We start from the raw sequence: 18887 nt of genomic DNA, 5'->3' as shown, positions 1-18887 counted from the left end.
TGCTCAGTGACCTTTCATCAGAACTTTCTTCACTATCCCCTGAAACTCGCTCTTACATCCTAAGGGCGCCCACCCTGATTCTCTGTGCTTCCCAGCAGAGGTCATGAGGTTGGGCACTGCCAATAACACCCTTCTAATGGGTCTCATGCACTCCAAGTCTGTTCAGCAAAGCCTCCCGCCATACACCATAAGCTCAACCCATTAATGTCCTTGTTCCCATCTTTACAAATGCTTTCTCCCTCAGCCTCAATTCCCCCATCTCTTTTGGCAGTGAAGCCACACACTCCCTGCACCAACAGCCCCTTGCTGCCTCCTGAATGATCAATGAAAAAAATCGCCAGGACTTTATTTGCCCCAGACATCTGACTGACCCTGACAAGGAACCCCTAGTCATGACTGACCAGATCTCTACCACTATGTTTACAGCTCCCTAACTGATTATTTGATTTCTCTCTGCTGTGTGCGAAATCGCGTCTCACTAACAACGAAGTTTTTTGAAGAATTAACAAGTAGGATTGATGAAGGCAGAGTGATGAATGTGAACTATATGCACTTCAGTAAGGCATTTGACAAGGTTCTGCATGGTAGACCGGTTAGCAAGGTTAGATCACATGGAATACAGGGAGAACTTGCCATTTGGATACAGAACTGACTTGAAGGTAGGAGACAGATTGGTGGAGGATTGCTTTTCAGACTGGAGGCCGGTGATCTGTGGTGTGCCATAAGGATTGGTGCTAGGTCCACTGCTTTTTTCATTTTATACAAATGATTTGGGTGTCAATATAGGAGGCATGGTTAATAAGTTTGCAAATGACACCAAAATTGGTGGTGTAGCAGATAGTGAAGAGTACAATGAGACTTTGATCAGATGGGCCGATGAGCGGCAGATGCCGTTTAATTTAGATAAATGTGAGGTGCTGCATTTTAGAAAGGGCAAATCAGGACAGCATTTATACATTTAATGATAAGGTCCTAGGGAGTGTTGCTGAACAAAAGGACCTTGGGGTGCAGGTTCATAGTTCCTGAAATGCTTGCCTTTATTGGTCAGTGCATTGAGTGTAGGAGTTGGGAGGTCATATTGTGACTGTATAGGACATTGGTTAGGCCACTTTTGGAATACCGTGTGCAATTCTGGTTGCCCTGCTATAGGAAGGATGGTGTGAAATTTAAAAGGGTTCAGAAAAGATTTACAAGGATGTTGCCAGGGTTGGAGGGTTTGAATTATAGGGAAAGACTGGATAGGCTGGGATTATTTTCCCTGGAGTGTCGTGGGCTGAGGGGTGACAGTTTATAAAATCAAGAGGGGCACAGATAGGGTGAAAGCCAAGGTCATTTCCACAGGGTAGCGGAGTCCAAATTTGGAGGGGAAAGATTTAAAAAGGACCTAAGGGGCAATGCTTTCATGCAGAGGGTGGTGTGTGTATGGAATGAGCTGTCAGAGGAAGTGGTGGAGGCTGGTACAATTACAGCTTTTAAAAAGCATCTGGATGGGTATATGAATAGTGAGGGTTTAAGGGATATGGGCCAAGTGTGGCAAATGAGACTAGATTAGGTTAGGATATCTGGTCGGCATGGACGAGTTTGAACGAAGGATTTGTTTCCATGCTGTACATCTTTATGACTCTATGCTGCTGCTGGTCCTACGGGACTGACTGCTGCCCACTCCTGGGACTGCAGTCAGACAGATTTCTGCCCATCAATGACCTGAGTGGACAAGTGACCATGGCCATATACTGTGCCTGTGACTAATGGGTACCAGGAACCCCGGATTGAAAATGTGTCTCACCCCACCCGCAGCCCTTTGTCTTGGCCGAGGTCATGACCCACTCATTGTCCAACATGGCCATTTGGTTGAATACATGAGCAGTTTTGTTGCCACAGAGACAACTAGCACATACCTTAGATGTTAGATTGCTGTCTCAATGTATTGTACAGCAAGAGTCAGCTGCACCCGGTACTACTCCCTCAGGACAACTAGACTACCAGTGTGTTTGCACTGAAGAGCACCTCAAAATGGCATTATTGGGTGTCTTTGACTGGCTTTAGCTCCAGTGTGCTAACAGTCTTGGTGTGGTAAGGGAGGATCCTGAGAGAATCTAGGTAGGCACGGTACAAGTGAGTATTAAGCAAGCAAGTCAGTGGCCCCAAGATGCAGCTTGGTTCACTGTATGAGTAGGTGCCTATCTCTGTTCAGCATCCTTGCAGCAGCCTCTCAATGCTTGCTCTGGTATGCCCTACAATGCAAGTCTATGCTTCCTGAGCATCCTGCAAGTGGATCAGAGATGCCATGAAGGGCATGAGAGGTTGTTAAAGTCAGATGCCATATCCGTGGATGAGGAGTGCGTACAGTTGCAGATTGTGCTCTGAGGTGCTGAACAACATGGACACTCCTCACAGCCAGTGTGTATGATATCTGCTTTGACTTCCATATTGTGCTTTCTCGATGTTGAGCTCATTTGGAACATTTTGTAAAATAGAAAGTGGAATATTAATGAGGTGGGTCATCGCCCGGATGCCTGTCCCCTGTGCAAAATGTCCCTGCTGCAGCCTTTCAATACTGACTAGAAACTGAACTCAACATTGAAAATATTAAATATTTACATTATTAATATAAATATGGTATGAAGCCATGTAAATACTGTCTGCAAGAGCAGGTTAGAGGCTAGGAATCCTTTACTAAATAACTCACATCCTGACTCCCCCAGGCCTGTCCACATCTACAAAGCACAAGTCAGGAGTGTGATGAAATGCCCTGGATGAATACAACTCCAACAATATTCAAGTAGCTTGACACCATCCAGGACAGATCAGCCCATGTGTTTGGCACCATATACTCAAGCATCCACTCCCTCCACCACCAACGTTCAGTTGCAGCAATGTGTACCATGTGCAAGATGCACTGATGAAATTCATTAAGACTTCTTAGACAGTATCTTTCAAACCCATGACCACTTCCATTGAAAAGAACAAGGCCAGCAGCAGATACCTGCACCACTTCAAGTTCTCTTCCAAGCCCCTCACCATCCGGACTTGGAAATATATCACCATTCCTTCAGTGTTGCTGGATCAATCCTGGAATTTCCTCCCTGATGGCATTGTGGGTCGGACTACAACAAATGGACTATAGCAGTTCAAGAAACAGGTCACCACCATCTTTTCAGGAGCAACTAAGTGTGGGCAATAAATTCTGGCCAGTGACGCAGATGTCCCATGAGTGAATTAAAAAAAGCAGTGGCTAATGAGGTAGTGGATATGTAAGTGTGCATTTTTGCACATTTTGATAGATTCTGGAAAGTAGCAAATGTAATCCATCTTTTGAAGAAGGGAGGGAAGCCAAAAATGGGAAACTGTAGGCCAGTTAGTTTTACATCTGTCATCAGGAAGGTGCGAGAATAGATCATTGAAGAGATTATGGCTAGGCATGTGGAAAGTCCCAAGATAATCAGAAAGAATAATCATGGTCTTTGAACTGAGTATCTTGTTAAGATATTTACTAGGGTGGTTCAGTGGTTAACATTGCTGCCTCACAGTGCCAGGGACTCTGGTTTGATTCTACCTTTGGGCGACTGTTTGTGTGGAGTTTGCAGATCCTCCCTGTGCCTGTGTGGGTTTCCTCCGGGTGCTCTGGTTGTCTCCCAGAGTCCAAACATATGCAGATTAGGTGAATTGACCATGGGAAATGCAGGGATAGGGGAGGAAGTGGTAGGTCTGGTCAGGATGCTCTTCAGAGGGTCTGTGAGGACTCAAAGGGCTGAATGACCTGCTTCCACACAACTGGTAGGGATTCTATGCTAGGCCCCACTGGACTTCTCATCCTCTTCTCCCACGAATCTTGCTCCATGACCCTCACACCCCTGTGTGTATGTGTGTCTGTCTTTGTTCTTTGTGATACTTTGATCTTTTACTATAAATTCTGTGTCCTATGATCCTGAAAAAAAATCCTGAATTTTTTAAATGAGAGAGAAGTATAACCTTACGCAAAAAGTACTGAAACCTTTGTTATGACCAGCTGAAGAAACTGAACCGAAAGGAGCCAGCCCTGTCCTTCTCACCTGGTCAGAATAAGGCTCAACAATCTCAGTCGAATAGCTTGTGTTCCTTGCAGTTCCAGTGTTTTCCTAGTTGCAGCCGGTCTCTTCACAGAGTGTTCTTTTCAAAATGTCTACGATATCAAAGTATGTCACGTCAATTATTTTCAAGATTAATATTTCAGACACCTTAATAGTAAGGTCTTCAAAACAATTCACCATTATTTATATGTTCCATCTCAACTCAGATTGTAAGTTAGTACACAATACCCAGTCTAGGGATACCATTCAACTTTAAAATGTTTTCCATTTCTCTTTTACAGCATTTACCAGTCATTAACCGAGCACAGATAATGGCCGACTCATTTAATCTTGCAAGGTAAGTCGCGTACAACTTGCATGGATCTAAAAATCAGCAAATTTAATCATGCAGTGAAAGGTAACATTAGTAACACTGCTGTAAATATGATTCTTGTTGTAAAATATGATTTGGAGATGGCGGTGTTGGATTGGGGTGTACAAAGTAAAAAATCACACAACACCAGGTTATAGTCCAACAGGTTTAATTGGAAGCACTAGCTTTCTGAGCGCTGCTCCTTTGTCAGGTGTTGTGGAGTATAAGATTGCAATACACAGAATTTACAGCAAAAGTTTACAATGTGATGTAACTTGGCTGATAGCCAAGTTTGGTATCCATGGGAATGGCCTCAACTGGGACCTTGAGTTCATATCACACTACAGGTGACCCCATTGCATTATACACGCACACAGACAGATGCACACACAGAGACACTCCCACACACACACACATACTCTCTCGCAGATACCCATAACCCACTCTCCCCCCCCCCCCCACACAACCCCCCAAATGCACAGTTTGTGGGGTGAATCTGTATATGCAGAATTACATTTTACTTTGCAAAAACTGCATGAATCCATGTAAGATTCTGTAAATCTTTTTTTTAGAATAGAATCAGTCTGACCACTGTGGCACAGACAGACAGTCTCACACAGGGAAGCTCACACCCTCAATACATTAACTGGGCCAACATGACACCAATTGTCAAAGTTCACTTGAGAATGTAACTTATAAAAAAAGTTTTGTGATTTACATATGAAAGAACTGAAAGCAACATGGTCATTCTAACAGGAGAGACTTAACAAACAATCCAGTCTAATTTCAGTTACATCACATTGTAAACTTTTGCTATAAATTCTGTGCGTTACGATCTTATACTCCACATCCACCCTGATGAAGGAGCAGCATTCTAAAAAGCTAGTACTTCCAATTAAACCTGTTGGACTATAACCTGGGTGTTGCGTGATTTTTAACTGTTGTGAAATAAACATTCAAAGCATTCTGTATTAAAAAGATGATAAACTTCATGCCAGAATGCTGCAAGACCTGGATATCCACATTTGGGCTGACAAGAGGTAAGAAGCATGATTTGGAGGTGCCAGTGTTGGACTGGGATGTACAAAGTTAAAAATCACACAACACCAGGTTATAGTCCAACAGGTTTATTTGGAAGCACCAGTGCTGCTCTGAAAGCTAGTGCTTCCAAATAAACCTGTTGGACTATAACCTGGTGTTGTGTGATTTTTAACTTGGTAAGGAACACAAATGTCAGGCAATGACCATCTCCAGTAAGAGAGAATCTAACCATTACCCCTTTACATTCAATGGTGTTCCTGTCACTAAATCCATCACTATCAACATCCTGGACATTACCATTGATCAGAACCTGCTATATAAATACAGTAACTACAAGAACACATCAATGGCTAGAAATCCTGGAGTAACTTCTTGACATAGAAAGTAGGAGCAGGAGTAGGTTATTTGGCCTCTTTTGCCTGCTCCACCATTCAATATGATCACCCCTGTTCTTGTTTCTTCCCCAGATCCAACAGTCCCTTTAGCCATAAGAATTATATCTGACTCCTTGAAAACATGTTTTGGCCTGAACCACTTTCTGTGGCAGCAAATTCCACAGGCTCACCATTATTTTGTGAAGAAATTTCTCTTCATCTCAGTCCTAAATGGCCCACTCTCTATCCTTATTATAGAACTCTAGTTATAGACTCATGGAAACATATAGCACGGAAACAGACCATTGGTCCGACTCGTCCATGCCGACCAGATATCCTAAATTAATCTAGTCCCATTTGCCAACACTTGGTCCATATCTCTCCAAACCCTTCCTATTCATATAACCATCTAGATGCCTTTTAAATGTTGTAATTGTACCAGCCTCCACCACTTCCTCTGGCAGCTCATTCTATACATCCACCACCCTCTGCGTTAAAAAGTCGCCCCTTAGGTCCCTTTCATATTTTTCCCCTCTCACCCTAAACCTATGCCCTCTAGTTCTGGACTCCCCCAACCCTGGGAACAGACTTTATTTATTTATCCTATCCATGCCCCTTATGATTTTATAAATCTCTGCAAGGTCACCCTTCAGCCTCCAATGCTCCAGGGAAAATAGCCTGGCTTATTCAGCCTCTCCCAGTAGCTCAAATTCTCCAACCCTGTTCTGGACTCCCCATCATTGGGAACATTCTGCATTTTCTCTGACAAGTCCCACTAGAATTTTATAGATTTCGATGAGATCCCTCTTCATTCTTCTGAACTCCAGTGAGTATAGCCCTAACTGATCCAGTCTGTCTTCATATATCAGTTCTGCAATCCCAAACTCAGTTTGGTAAACCTTCATTGCACTCCCTCTGTGGCTAGAACATTCTTCCTCAGATAAGGAGATGAAAACTACACACACTGTTCCAGGTTTAGCCTCAACATTGCCCTGTATAATTGCAGCAAGACATCCGTGCTCTTATACTCGAATCCTCTTGCTAAGAAGGTCAATGTACCATTTGCCTTTTTTACCGCCTGATGTACCTGCATGCTTACTTTCAGCAACTGGTGTATGAGGACACCAAGGTTTCACTGCACCTCCCCCTTTCCCAATCTATCACCATTCAGGAAATAATCTGCCTTGAATTTTTTGCTACTTCACATTCATTCACATTATATTTCATCTGCCATGCATTCACTCACTCACTCAACTGTCCAAAACAATTTTAGTCATCTGCAAATTTGGAGGTATTACATTTAGTTTTCTCATCTAAATTATTAACAGATATTACGAATACCTGGGGTCCAAGCACTGATCCCTGCAGCATCCTATTGGTCACTGCCAGCCACTCAGAAAAAAGAACCATATATTCCTTCTCCTTGTTACTAGGAATCCTGTGGGATAAGGGAGCTGTGAGTAATGATAGCTGTTTAGACTGCAATGTTTTTAAAACAAAGAGTACCCAGCTTCACCCTGGGATTTTCCGAACAGGAATCATATTTTAAAGTGAAAGCAGCCTTGGCTTCAGGTGGGTCTAGTAGCAGAGAGTGAGTGAATCCAAGTATTGGAGAGAAAATGCTGGCAGTGATACCAGTTAGGCCATGCCCACCATTAAATAAACATGAGGATTTAAAGTGGCCTCATTGCTCTTGGTCAAACTTCCAAGCAGCCATTGCTCTCTTAGAGCTCAATGCTTTGCATTAGTATTGGTTGTAGGATTGTGACCCACACTTTGGGGAGCCCTGGAATTGGGGGAGGGAAAATTTCCACAGACATACACATTTGCTGTTGAAGAGTTACAGATCTCCAGATTCAACTTTGTCTCACCGTCAATCTCAGTTAACATGCTTCTTTTATTCTAATTCTGTGCTGATTCCTGTTCACGGATGCTTCAATCTTTGCTGATTCAGTTCTCCTACTACTCAAATTTAATATTCTTATATTTTTCTTAACCCCTCATTACCCTTGATCTTTGTTGACTCTAGCATCATAACTGCTCTTCATCCTTTTTACAAACTCTCTTCGTTTCATTCCACTTGGTCAATGATGACCATCAGTAACCCTTCAGTCCTCAGATTCTCTCACTAAATCTCTTAACCCTCGACTATTGAGCCTTTCATGCCCTTTTGCCCAGGTTTTGGTGACCCTCTTTTTCTTTCTTCATGATTTCTTGAAACATCTTGAATATTTTTATATATTAAAGATGGTACATAAATGTAACTTTTTTGTTCAATGATCATCAGGGAGCAATCTATTAGTTCTTCCCAAAGTGTCCCAGTGAAACATTAGCTCATTTGTCAGACAGTGCACTTTTGCTTTGCATTGAATATTACATTTATGGCTAAGTATCAATTTTGCCAGATTTCATGGAAGGTTCTCATTGTGAAGCCTAGCAAGATTGCTTGTACTATTTTCTGAAACTCACCTCATTAACTCCTTAACCCTCCATAGGACCGCTCTTGACTGATGCTAGCTCAGTTTTCCCACTCACTGCTGCCAGGACCTTCTGGGACCCCGAGCACTGGCACCATATTTACAAGGCTGTTGTGCAGCTAGACAAGTGTTGACCATCCTGAGCTGCCCAGCACAGTTCATGACATCTGCTTCAGACATAGTGGATAGGGGAAGCTGACATTTCATATTGGAGATCACAGTGGGTCAGGCAGCATCCATGGACAGAATGCAAGCTGACGTGAAGTGTCCACTGTGATGAAGAGTTATCTAGACTTGAAACATAGATGCTGCCTGACTCACTATGATTTTCAGCATTTTTTGTTTTCAGCACAGATTCTAGCATCTGCAGTAATTTGCTCCTAAACTGCCATAAGTTCATAAGATAAAGAAGCAGAATTAGGCCATTTGGATCATTGAGTCTGCTCCGCCATTTGATCATGGCTGATATGCTCCTCATCCCCATTTTCTTTCCTTCTTCCCATAACCCTTCAACCCGTTACCAATTAAAACATCTGTCTAACTCCTCCTTAAATTACTCACTGCGGTGATCCCAGCATCCACCGCACTTTGGGGGGTAACGAATTTCACAGATTCACAACCCTTTGGGAGGAATAGTTTCTCCTCAACTCTTTTGAATTTGATACCCGTTATCCTAAAACTATGACCTCTTGTCATAGAATGCTCCACAAGCGGAAGCTCCAAGTCTATTTTATCCACACCTATTACCATCTTGAATACCTCAATTTGATTTCCCCTCATTCTTCTATATTCCAAAGAGTATAGACATAAATTGTTCAATCTCTCTTCATACGCCAAAACACTCATCTCTGGGATCAATCTAGTGAACCCCTTGTGAACTGACTCCAATGCCACTACATCTTTCCTCAAATAAGGGGAGCAAACCGTGCACAATACTCCAGGTGTGGTCTCAGCAATGCCTTGTATAGTTGCAACAATACTTTCTTACCTTTATATTCTATTTCTTTAGCTATAGAAGCCAACATTCCATTGCTTTATCAGCTGTATAGCTGCATGCTAGTTTTCTGTAACTCATGAACGAGGATACCCAGATCCCTGTGCACCAAAGCAGGCCAAAGTCTCTCCCCATTTAGATAATAGGTCACCTTCCCATTTTTTCAACCAAAATACATTACCTCACATATTAAACTCCATCTGCCACATTTGGCCCATTCTCCTAACCTATCTATATCCATTTGTAAAGTTCTTATTTCCTCTTTGCAATTTACCATCCTGCCTATTTTTATGTCATCCGTAAATTTGGCTACAGAGCCTTCTATCCCTGTATCCAAGTTGTTATTGTAGACGATAAATAGCTGGGGTCTAAGGACTGAACCCTCTGGCACTCCACTATTACACCTTGCCATCCAGAAAAAAAACTCCTTTCATTCAGACTCTGTCTTCAGTCCATCAGCCAGTCATCTATCCAAGGTAATAAATTACCCCTAATCCTATATATGATCCAATTTTTTGAATTAATCTTTTGTGCGACAAGTGCCTTCCAGAGGTCCAGATATATTACAACTACAGGACTCCTATTATCCACTTTGCTTATTGCATCTTTGAACTACTCTAGCAAATTAGTCAAACATGATTTGGACTTCACAAAACAAAATGTCCCGATATTGCTTCCTTGACAATTGATTCTAATACTTTTCCAACAATAGATGATAAACCAACAGGTCTGTAAATTCCCACATTTTGCCTCCCTCCTTTTTTGAATAAGGGTGTTACATTAGCATATTCCACTCCACTGAAACCTTTCCCATATCCACTTCACAAACAGGGCCCTGGAGGTCCTGGTGGATGGGCTAGTACAGAGTAGAGACATCCAACTCCTGCAGGACAAGCAGACAAGCCACAGTACCAAACCATCTGATAGGGGTGGTAAGTGGTGGGTGTATACTTATAAATTCTGCGTCCTATGTATTGTGCCCCACCAGTTACCTGATGAAAGAGCACTGCTCTGAAAGCTTCTACTTTCAAATAAACCTGTTGGACTATAACCTGGTGTCATGTGAATTTTAACTTTGTCCACCCCAATCCAACACTGGCACCTCCACATCATGGCCAGACAACGAAAGCAAGCATGACCTAATTCCTTCTTGACCATCATACCCACTTATGGTTCCTGGATCTTTCTGTATGTCAATGCTTCTAAGGATTCTGCCATTTATTGTATAATTCCCTCCTGCATTAGATCTTTTCAAATGCATCACCTTGCATTTGTCCAGATTAAACTCCAACTGCTATTTCTCCACCCAAGTCTCAAGCCTGTATGCTCCGGCAATCCTCCTCATTATCCGCAGCTCTCACAATCTATACATTGTCTACAAACTCAGTAATTGGACGACCTACATTCTCTTCCAAATCATTTATTTGTATTACAAAACAACAGAAGTCTCAGAACTGATCCCTGTGAAACACCACTGGTCACAGATCTCCAGTCAGAAAAACCCTGTTATGACTTGCTTTTTATGACGAGTCAGTTCTGTATCCATCTTAGCAGCTCACGATGAATCCCATGTGACTTCATCTTCTAAATCAGGCTACCTTGAGGGACCTTGTCAAAGACCTTGCTAAAGTCCATGTAGACAATATCCACTGCCCTACCCTCAAGTATATTTGTTGCTTCATCAGAAAACTCAAATCAAGTTTCTGAGGCATGACTTCCCTCCACAAAAAGCCATGCTATTGCTACAAAGTGATCAATATTGTGGATATGATTCCTGCACCTGTTGAGATTACTATGAAGATTCATGTCAGCCTCAGACTAAACCAACCCCAGGGGGCCTCTTGTGGCACAGTGGTAGTGTCTCTACCTCTCAACTTCCAACTGTTCCGGGGTGTAATGTACCATCTCTGAAGAGGTTGGTCAGAAAATATCTAAACTATCTTTGGTGATGACAGAGCAACCCTGTGCTCCTCTGGGACTATGGTGGCATTTTGGTAATGTCACTGGACTAGTGATCCAGAACCCCAGGGTAATGTTCTAGGGACTTAGCAGATGGTGAAATATGAATTTGATTTAAAAACAAAGAGACCTGGAATAAAAGGTTAGCCTTAATGGCGATCATGTAACCACTACTAATTGTTGTGAAAACCCATCTGAATCAATAATACCGTTTAGGAAGGCAAACTGCTGTCCTTACTCATTCTGGCCTATACCTCCTTCTAGATCCACAGCAATATGGCTGATCTTAACTCCTCTCCAGGCAATTAGGACTGGCAATAAAAATTTGCCTAATCAGCCACACCCACATCCCACAAATGAATTATAAAAAGACCCCTCAAGGTTTTCAGGGCAAGGTGTGGAGTGCTTTATTTCCCCCTCTGACTCCATTCTGATTTAATCACTGCATCCCCCTTCACGTTTTGATCACTTTGTTGAGGAGGGCAAAGCTTGTCACTGGCCATTCGGATGTTTCCTTTCTTCTTGGTGGTGGAATATGAATAAAGATTTATGCACTAGTTTTTCACTGTGTCCTACTCCTGTACACACACGACAACAACAAAATACAAACAGGGCATTTAGAATCTCCTATGTTCAGAGGACTAATTCTGAGCTGATAACCCATAGCCAGTTAAAAAAAATACATAACCAGGTGTTATGGACTAGGCCAGACCACTCAAAACATTCTTAAACAGGCAGCCCCAGACCATAACTTTGCAATTTGACTTGGTAAGTGAACAGTGAAAATTACCCGGAGTAAGATAGCTAGGTTGACTACTAGATTTTAAAACTGACAACATTTATTCAAAAAATTACACAATGAAACACAAAGAACAGAATAAAGAACCCCTACAGGACTCAACGTATCCAACTAGACTTAATTATGCTGTTCCGAATATACACAACGGTCCCAATAAGCAAACTCCCTTTAAAAACCAGTATAAATGGAAACATGCTTACAGGTTGAAGTTGAAGTGCAGAAAAGAGAGAGCGAGTTTCCACACAGCTCCCTGTTGAACTTCCCATTTCAAGACTAAACTAAAACTGCTCAGCCCAGCTAAAGAGCTGACCAATCCCTTTTCATTATACAGGTCATTTCTAAAACATGACCAGTTTGGCCTGAAGTCTCAGCTGTTTACATATAAACAAAAGGCCTCTCAAAATTCGTTTCATCTCTGTACTAAACCAGACTGATCAGAGCCCGGCCCGGTTTATTGTCCCTCTGAAAAATATCAAGGATAGAGTTTCTTTGAGCTAAGGATCGGCTTTTAGAAAAAAAAGGGACTAGCTTTGTGATACAGGAGATTTAGAATCCCCTCAGTTTAGAGGACTGACTCCGAGCTGGCTGGCCACAGCCAAGAGAACACAAAGAACGAATTATAAAAAGGACCCTGCCAGCCTGATCTGAGTTGCCCCTTGGATCAGGGTCGTGTCGATGATTTGAAGGAACGCACAGCAATTCTGAAAGACCTGCTCCACTCTGCCAGGGTAACTGCTGGCATCTCTCTGCCACCTCACAGTCACTCTGTCTCTGCTACTGACTGAAAACTGCTTATAACCATGACAAGCTTCCTGGCTTTGTGTTTGCACTAACCAGCCAGGCTAAACAGAGTGTATGAGGTGCAGGTCAGAGGGCAAAGTGGCGCCAGGTCAGGATGCTTTGAACATTGGATAAGCTGAAAAGTGAGGGGGTGCAAAGAGACAGAGTATGCAGCCCTGGAGGCGCAGCCTAGTCCAGTCCACGAACTGTGTACAAAGTAGCCCCGCAGCAGCATGGCAATGAAAGATGCTGCTAAGCTGTGAAGTGCAGCAATGCACTGCAGAAATGTATTGTAAATGGACTAGAGATATGCCATGATGATGCAGAGAGGCTGGTGTGTCAGATGCCAACGAAAATTTTTGTTGAGTACATGCAGATGCTGCTCATGAGGCAAGGCCTGAGATGTTAGTGCTGGGTATTGAAAATGAATGCCTGGAGGAGTAATTGGCGACCTGGAGTCGCCAGGTACCTGCTTAGGCCTTTATGTTGGGAATTCTCAGCATCTAGATTCTATTTGATGGGTGGGTGAGTGCATATTAATGAGCTGAGGTTGTTTCGAAATGAGAGTGATAATGACCATGTTAATAAGTCCCTCACTGCTCACTAGCAAGAATATCAACTCTGTCTGAGACTTGGTTGGAAAATGCAACCTTTTGATCTCAGTGTTGAGAAGGACCTTGCTCAACACCTCACCTGATTTTCCAATATTTCTCACCAAAACTCATGTCATTCATGGCTTGAGAAGATTCTAGCTTTTAAATAAGCTGTCTTGTTTTACAAGTATATCAATTCCATATTGATATACAAAGACAGTGATACAGTGAAAAGTATTATATTCTATAGCCAACTGACTTTCAAAGGCACTTCCCTACAAATCCAATTGATGAACATTTTTTGTCCCTGACAGAGCAAAATATCGTGAAACCACAGCGGCACTAGACACAACAAAATACCTGGTCAATGAGTTGGAATATATTCCATGGCAGGCTGCCCTCGATAACCTGGCATATTTTGAGCTCATGTTTGACCGTACAGAGGTTTTTGGGCCCATGAAGGTATGGAATTCTGAAAAAGTAATTTTTTTTCCAGGCCTTTTGCACTCTGTCAGTAAACGCTGAGGCTTTGTGGTTGGGAGCATTGTAAAGTAATTGATATAAGGTGGCATGGTTCTGTCACTATGGATTCTACTGACCATGATGTCTTGGTGTAGAGTTCTATTCTACACTGTAGCGATTACTCTCCGAGTCTAGTTGGTACCTACTCAGAGGCTGCTGTATCTCTGTCTCTGCCTTGAATGACAATTTTATGATACCACAATATAGACTTATTTATGTCCAATTTTACAGAATATTGATCTCCATATTACCAAACCCATATTATACCTACACAACATACATATTACTGCTCTTTATACCTTCAATCCTCCCACACGGAGTTGTGGAGAATTAGTCAACTCACAAATATACATCTTCAATGACAGAGGAGCCCAACACATCAGTCAAAAGAGAAGGCTGGAGCATTTGAAACAAACTTTAGCTAGAAGTGCTGTTTGAATGATCCATCTTGGCCTTCTCTGGAAGACTCCAGCATCACAGATACCAGTCTTCAGCCAATTCAATTCACTCCACGAGATAGCAAGAAATTACTAAAAGCCTTGGTAGCATCCAGTGCAATTGACATTCTGTCAATAGTACTGAAAACTTGTACTCCAGAACTAGTTGCATGCCTAATCAAGCTGTTCCAATAAATCTGCAACACTGGCATCTACCTGACAATGTGACAAATTTCCCAGTTACGTCATATACACAAGAAGCAGGACAGATCTCACCCACCTAATTACTACCCCATTTACTGTTAGTCATCAGTAAAATCATGGAAGGTGTCATCAACAGTACTATCAACCAGCACCTGCTCAGTTACGCCCAGTTTGGGTTCTGCCAGGGCCACTCAGCTCCTCACCTCATTACAGCCTTGGTTTAAACACGGAAAAAAGAGCTGAATTCCAGAGGGGAGGTGAGAATGACAGCCTTGGCATCAAGGAGTCCTAGCAAAATTGGAATCAATGGAAAACAGGAGTAAAGTTCTCCATTTGGAGTCATACCTGGCACATAGGAAGATGGTTGTGGTTGTTGGAGGGCAGTCATCTGAGAAATAGGACATCTCTGCAAGAGTTCCTGAGGGTAGGATCCTAGACCCAATCATCTTCAGCTGCTTCATCAGCAACCTTCCCTCCATCATAACGACAGAGGTGGGGATGTTTGCTGATGATTGTGCAATGTTCAGCACCATTCATGAAGCCTCAGCTATTGAAGCAGTCCATGTACAAATGTAGCTAGACCTGGACATTATCTAACTTTGGACTTACAATTTACAAGTAAAAACCAGGCATTGACCATCTCCAACAAGAGGGAATGTGACTATTGTCCTTTGACATTCAATGGCATTACCACTGAATTTTCTATTGTCCTGGAGGTTACCATTGACCAGGAACTGAACTGGACTAGCCATATAAATAGGCGAAAGTGAGTACTGTAGATGCTGGAGATTAGAGTCAAGAGTGTGGTGCAGGAAAAGCACAGCAGGTCAGGCAGCATCAGAGGAGCAGGAAAAATCAACGTTTCAGGCAAAAGCCCTTCATCACCGTATAAATACTTTGGTGACAACAGCAGCTCAGACACTGGGTCTCTTGCAGCAAGTAACTTATCTCTTGACTTCCAAAGCCTGTCCACCATATATAAGACCACAAATCATGGGTATGTTGGAATACAAACTATTTGCCTGAATGAATGCAGCTCCTACAGCAGCCACAAAGCTTGGCAACACATCCACAAACATCTATTCCTTCCACTATTGACACTCAGTCGTAGAAGTGTGCTCTGTCTATAAGATGCACTTCAGAAATCCTTCAACAGCACCTTCTAAGCACATGACCACTTCAATCTCAAAGGACAAGGGCAGCAGATGAGAACACCACCGCCTGCAAGTTTCTCTCTGAGCCACTAACCATCCTGTCCTGGAAATATATTGTTGTTCTTTCGGTGTCACCAGGTCAAAATCCTCTCTAAAGACATTGTGGGTTTATCTACAGCACATGGACTGCAGCAAGTTCAAGAAGGCAGCTCATCCCCACCTTCTCAAGGGCAATAAGGGATGCGAAATAAATGCTGGCCCAGCCAGTGATGTCCATATCCTATGAATGAATAAAAAAAACCTTTATCCTTTAACCTTGAAAAATCAAATCACCCAAGCTTATTTACAGGTAGAATTCGAAACAGTTCATGTGACATCCCTCATTCCTCCATTTTACTTCAGAGGCAGCCCCTGAAACATCACAATGTTATAAACCAGATACATGCAATAGTTGGGCATCAGTTCTGTTGGTCTGCCTGTTATGCGGTACTTTATCAAACTCTTTTGGATGTTTCCATATGCAACATGCACCTCATTGCCTTTACTGAAAAATATAATCAAGTTACAGTACTGTCGTTATCTGAGAGGCTTTTAAACAATTTAGCAAGAGAATTCTAATACAGTTTTAATGTGGAAATGCCAGTGTTGGGCTGGGTTAGACAAAATCAGAAATCACATAATACCGCGTTATAGTTATAGTGAACCTGACAAAGGAGCAGTGCTCCGAAAGCTTGAGATTTCAAATAAACCTGTTGGACTATAACTTGGTGTCGTGTGACTAATGCAGTTTTATTGATGCAGCTGTAAGAAATTCAATTATGGCATTTAGAACTTAGAACATTACAGTGCAGTACAGGCCCTTCAGCCCTGGATGTTGTGCCAACCTCCGAACCAATCAGATGCCCATCTAACCTATACTATTCCATTTTCATCCATATGTTTATCTAATGGCCATTTAAATTCCCTTAAAGTTGGAGAGTCTACCACTGTTGTAGGCAGGACGTTCCATGCCCTTACTGCTCTCTGAATAAAGAAACTGGTCTATAATTACCAGGGTTGTCCCTAAGAACAAAGAACAGAGAAAATTAAGGCACAGGAACAGACTGTTCAACTCTCCAAGCCTGTGCTGATCCAGATCCTCTATCTCAACCTGTCGCCTTTTTTCTAAGGATCTGTATCCCTTTGCTCCCTGCCCATTCATGTATCTGTCTTGATACATCTTAAGTGAAGCTATCATGCCCATCCCTACCACCTCTGCTGGCAACACGTTCCAGGCACCCACCACTCTCTGCGTAAAGAACTTTCCACACACATCTCCCCTAAACTTTTCCCCCCTCACTTTGAACTTGTGACTCTTAGTAATTGAGTCCCCCACTCAGGGGAAAAACGTTTCTTGGTATCCACCCTTTCTATACCTTTCATAATTTTGTAGACCTCAATCGAATCCCCCCCCCCCAACCTCTGTCTTTGTAATGAAAATAATCTTCTCTACACAACCTCTCTTCATATACTAGGCAATGTCCTAGGGAACTTCCTCTGCAACCTCTCCAAAGTATCCACATCCTTTTGGTAATGTGGTGACCAGAACTGTACGCAGTATTCCAAATGTGGCCGAACCAAAGTCCAATACAACTGTAACATGACCTGCTAACTCTTGTATTCAATACCCCGTCTGATGAAGGAAAGCATGCCGTATGCCTTCTTGACCACTCTACTGACTTGCATTGCTACCTTCAGAGAACAATAGACCTGAACACCCAGATCTCTCTGTATATCAATTTTCCCCAAGACTTTTCCATTTTCCATTTGCTCTTGAATTGCATCTTCCAAAATGCATCACCTCGCATTTGCCCAGATTGGACTCTATCTGCCATTTCTCTGCCCAACTCTCCAATCTATCTATATTCTGCTCTGTATTCTCTGACTTCCCCTTCACTATCTGCTACTCCACTAATCCTAGTTCATCTGCAAACTTGTTAATCAGGCCACCTATATCTTCCTCCAGATCATTTATATATATCAGAAACAACAGTGATCCCAGCACAGATCCCTGTGGAACACCACTGGTCACAGTTCTCCATTTTGAGAAACTCCCTTCCACTACTCTCTGTCTCCTGTTGCCCAGCCAGTTCTATATCCATCCAGCTAGTACACCCTGGACCCCATGCAACTTCACCTTCTCCATCAGCCTACTATAGGAATCTTATCAAACACGTTACTAAAGTCCATTTATATGATATCCACAGCCCTACCCTCATCAATAAACTTTGTCGCTTCCTCAAAAGAATTCTATTAGGTTTGTAAGACATGACCTTCCCTGCACAAAGCCATACTGCCTATCACTAATAAGCCCATTTTCTTCCAAATGGGAATAAATTCTATCTCCCACTGTCTTCTTCATCAGCACCCCTACCACTGACATCAGGCTCACATGTCTAAATTATTTGGATTATCCCTGCTACCATTCTTAAACAAAGGGACAATATTAGCAATTTTCCAGTCCTCCGGATCAAGGATGCTGCAAAGATATCTGTTAAAGTCCCAGCTATTTCCTCTCACTTCTCTCAGTAACCTGGCATAGATCTCATCTGGACCTGGGGACCTGTCCACCTTAGTGCCTTTTAGAATACCCAACACTTCCTCCCTCCTTATGCTGACTTGACTGAGAGTAATCAAACATGTATCCCTAACCTCAACATCTATCATGTCCCTCTCCTTGATGAATACCGATGTAAAGTGCTCATTAAGAATCTCACCCATTTTCTCTGACTCCATGCATAACTTTCCCCCATTGTCCTTGAGCGGACCAACCCTTTCTCTAGTTACTCTCTTGCTCTTTATATATGAATAAAAGGATATGGGATTTTCCTTAACCCTGTTTGCTAAAGATATTTCATGACCCCTTTTAACCCTCTTAATTCCTTGTTTCAGATTGATCCTACATTCCCGATATTCTTCCAAAACTTTGTCTATCTTCAGGTGCCTAGACCTTATGTACGCTTTCTTTTTCCTCTTAGCGAGACTCACAATTTCACCTGTCATCCCTAATCTTGCCATTTCTATCCCTCATTTTCACAAGAACATATTTCTCCTGAACTTGAATCAACCTCTCTTAAAAGCCTCCCACACAT

At 42.5% G+C, this 18887-nt stretch overlaps 1 protein-coding gene and 1 long non-coding RNA gene across 2 annotated transcripts in view; one reads left to right on the top strand and one right to left on the bottom strand.

Moving 5' to 3' along the window:
- Nucleotides 1-18887, top strand: part of anpepb.1 (alanyl aminopeptidase, membrane b, tandem duplicate 1) — an 86997-nt gene that overhangs the window by 48865 nt on the left and 19245 nt on the right. The window contains exons 13-14 of the mRNA XM_043674558.2: nt 4352-4407; nt 13754-13901. Coding sequence (XP_043530493.2) covers nt 4352-4407; nt 13754-13901 — 204 coding nt within the window. The remainder of the gene's footprint in view (nt 1-4351; nt 4408-13753; nt 13902-18887) is intronic.
- Nucleotides 1-18887, bottom strand: part of LOC122539577 (uncharacterized) — a 36621-nt gene that overhangs the window by 7180 nt on the left and 10554 nt on the right. The window contains exon 2 of the long non-coding RNA XR_006309123.2: nt 4053-4162. This is a non-coding gene — a long non-coding RNA (uncharacterized LOC122539577). The remainder of the gene's footprint in view (nt 1-4052; nt 4163-18887) is intronic.

Source organism: Chiloscyllium plagiosum, unplaced genomic scaffold (assembly GCF_037043375.1).
Source record: "Chiloscyllium plagiosum isolate Xiang-an unplaced genomic scaffold, Cpla_swu_hap1 HiC_scaffold_39, whole genome shotgun sequence".
NCBI classification, from domain to species: Eukaryota; Metazoa; Chordata; class Chondrichthyes; order Orectolobiformes; family Hemiscylliidae; genus Chiloscyllium; species Chiloscyllium plagiosum.
This window is presented reverse-complemented; position numbering and strand designations above follow the sequence as displayed.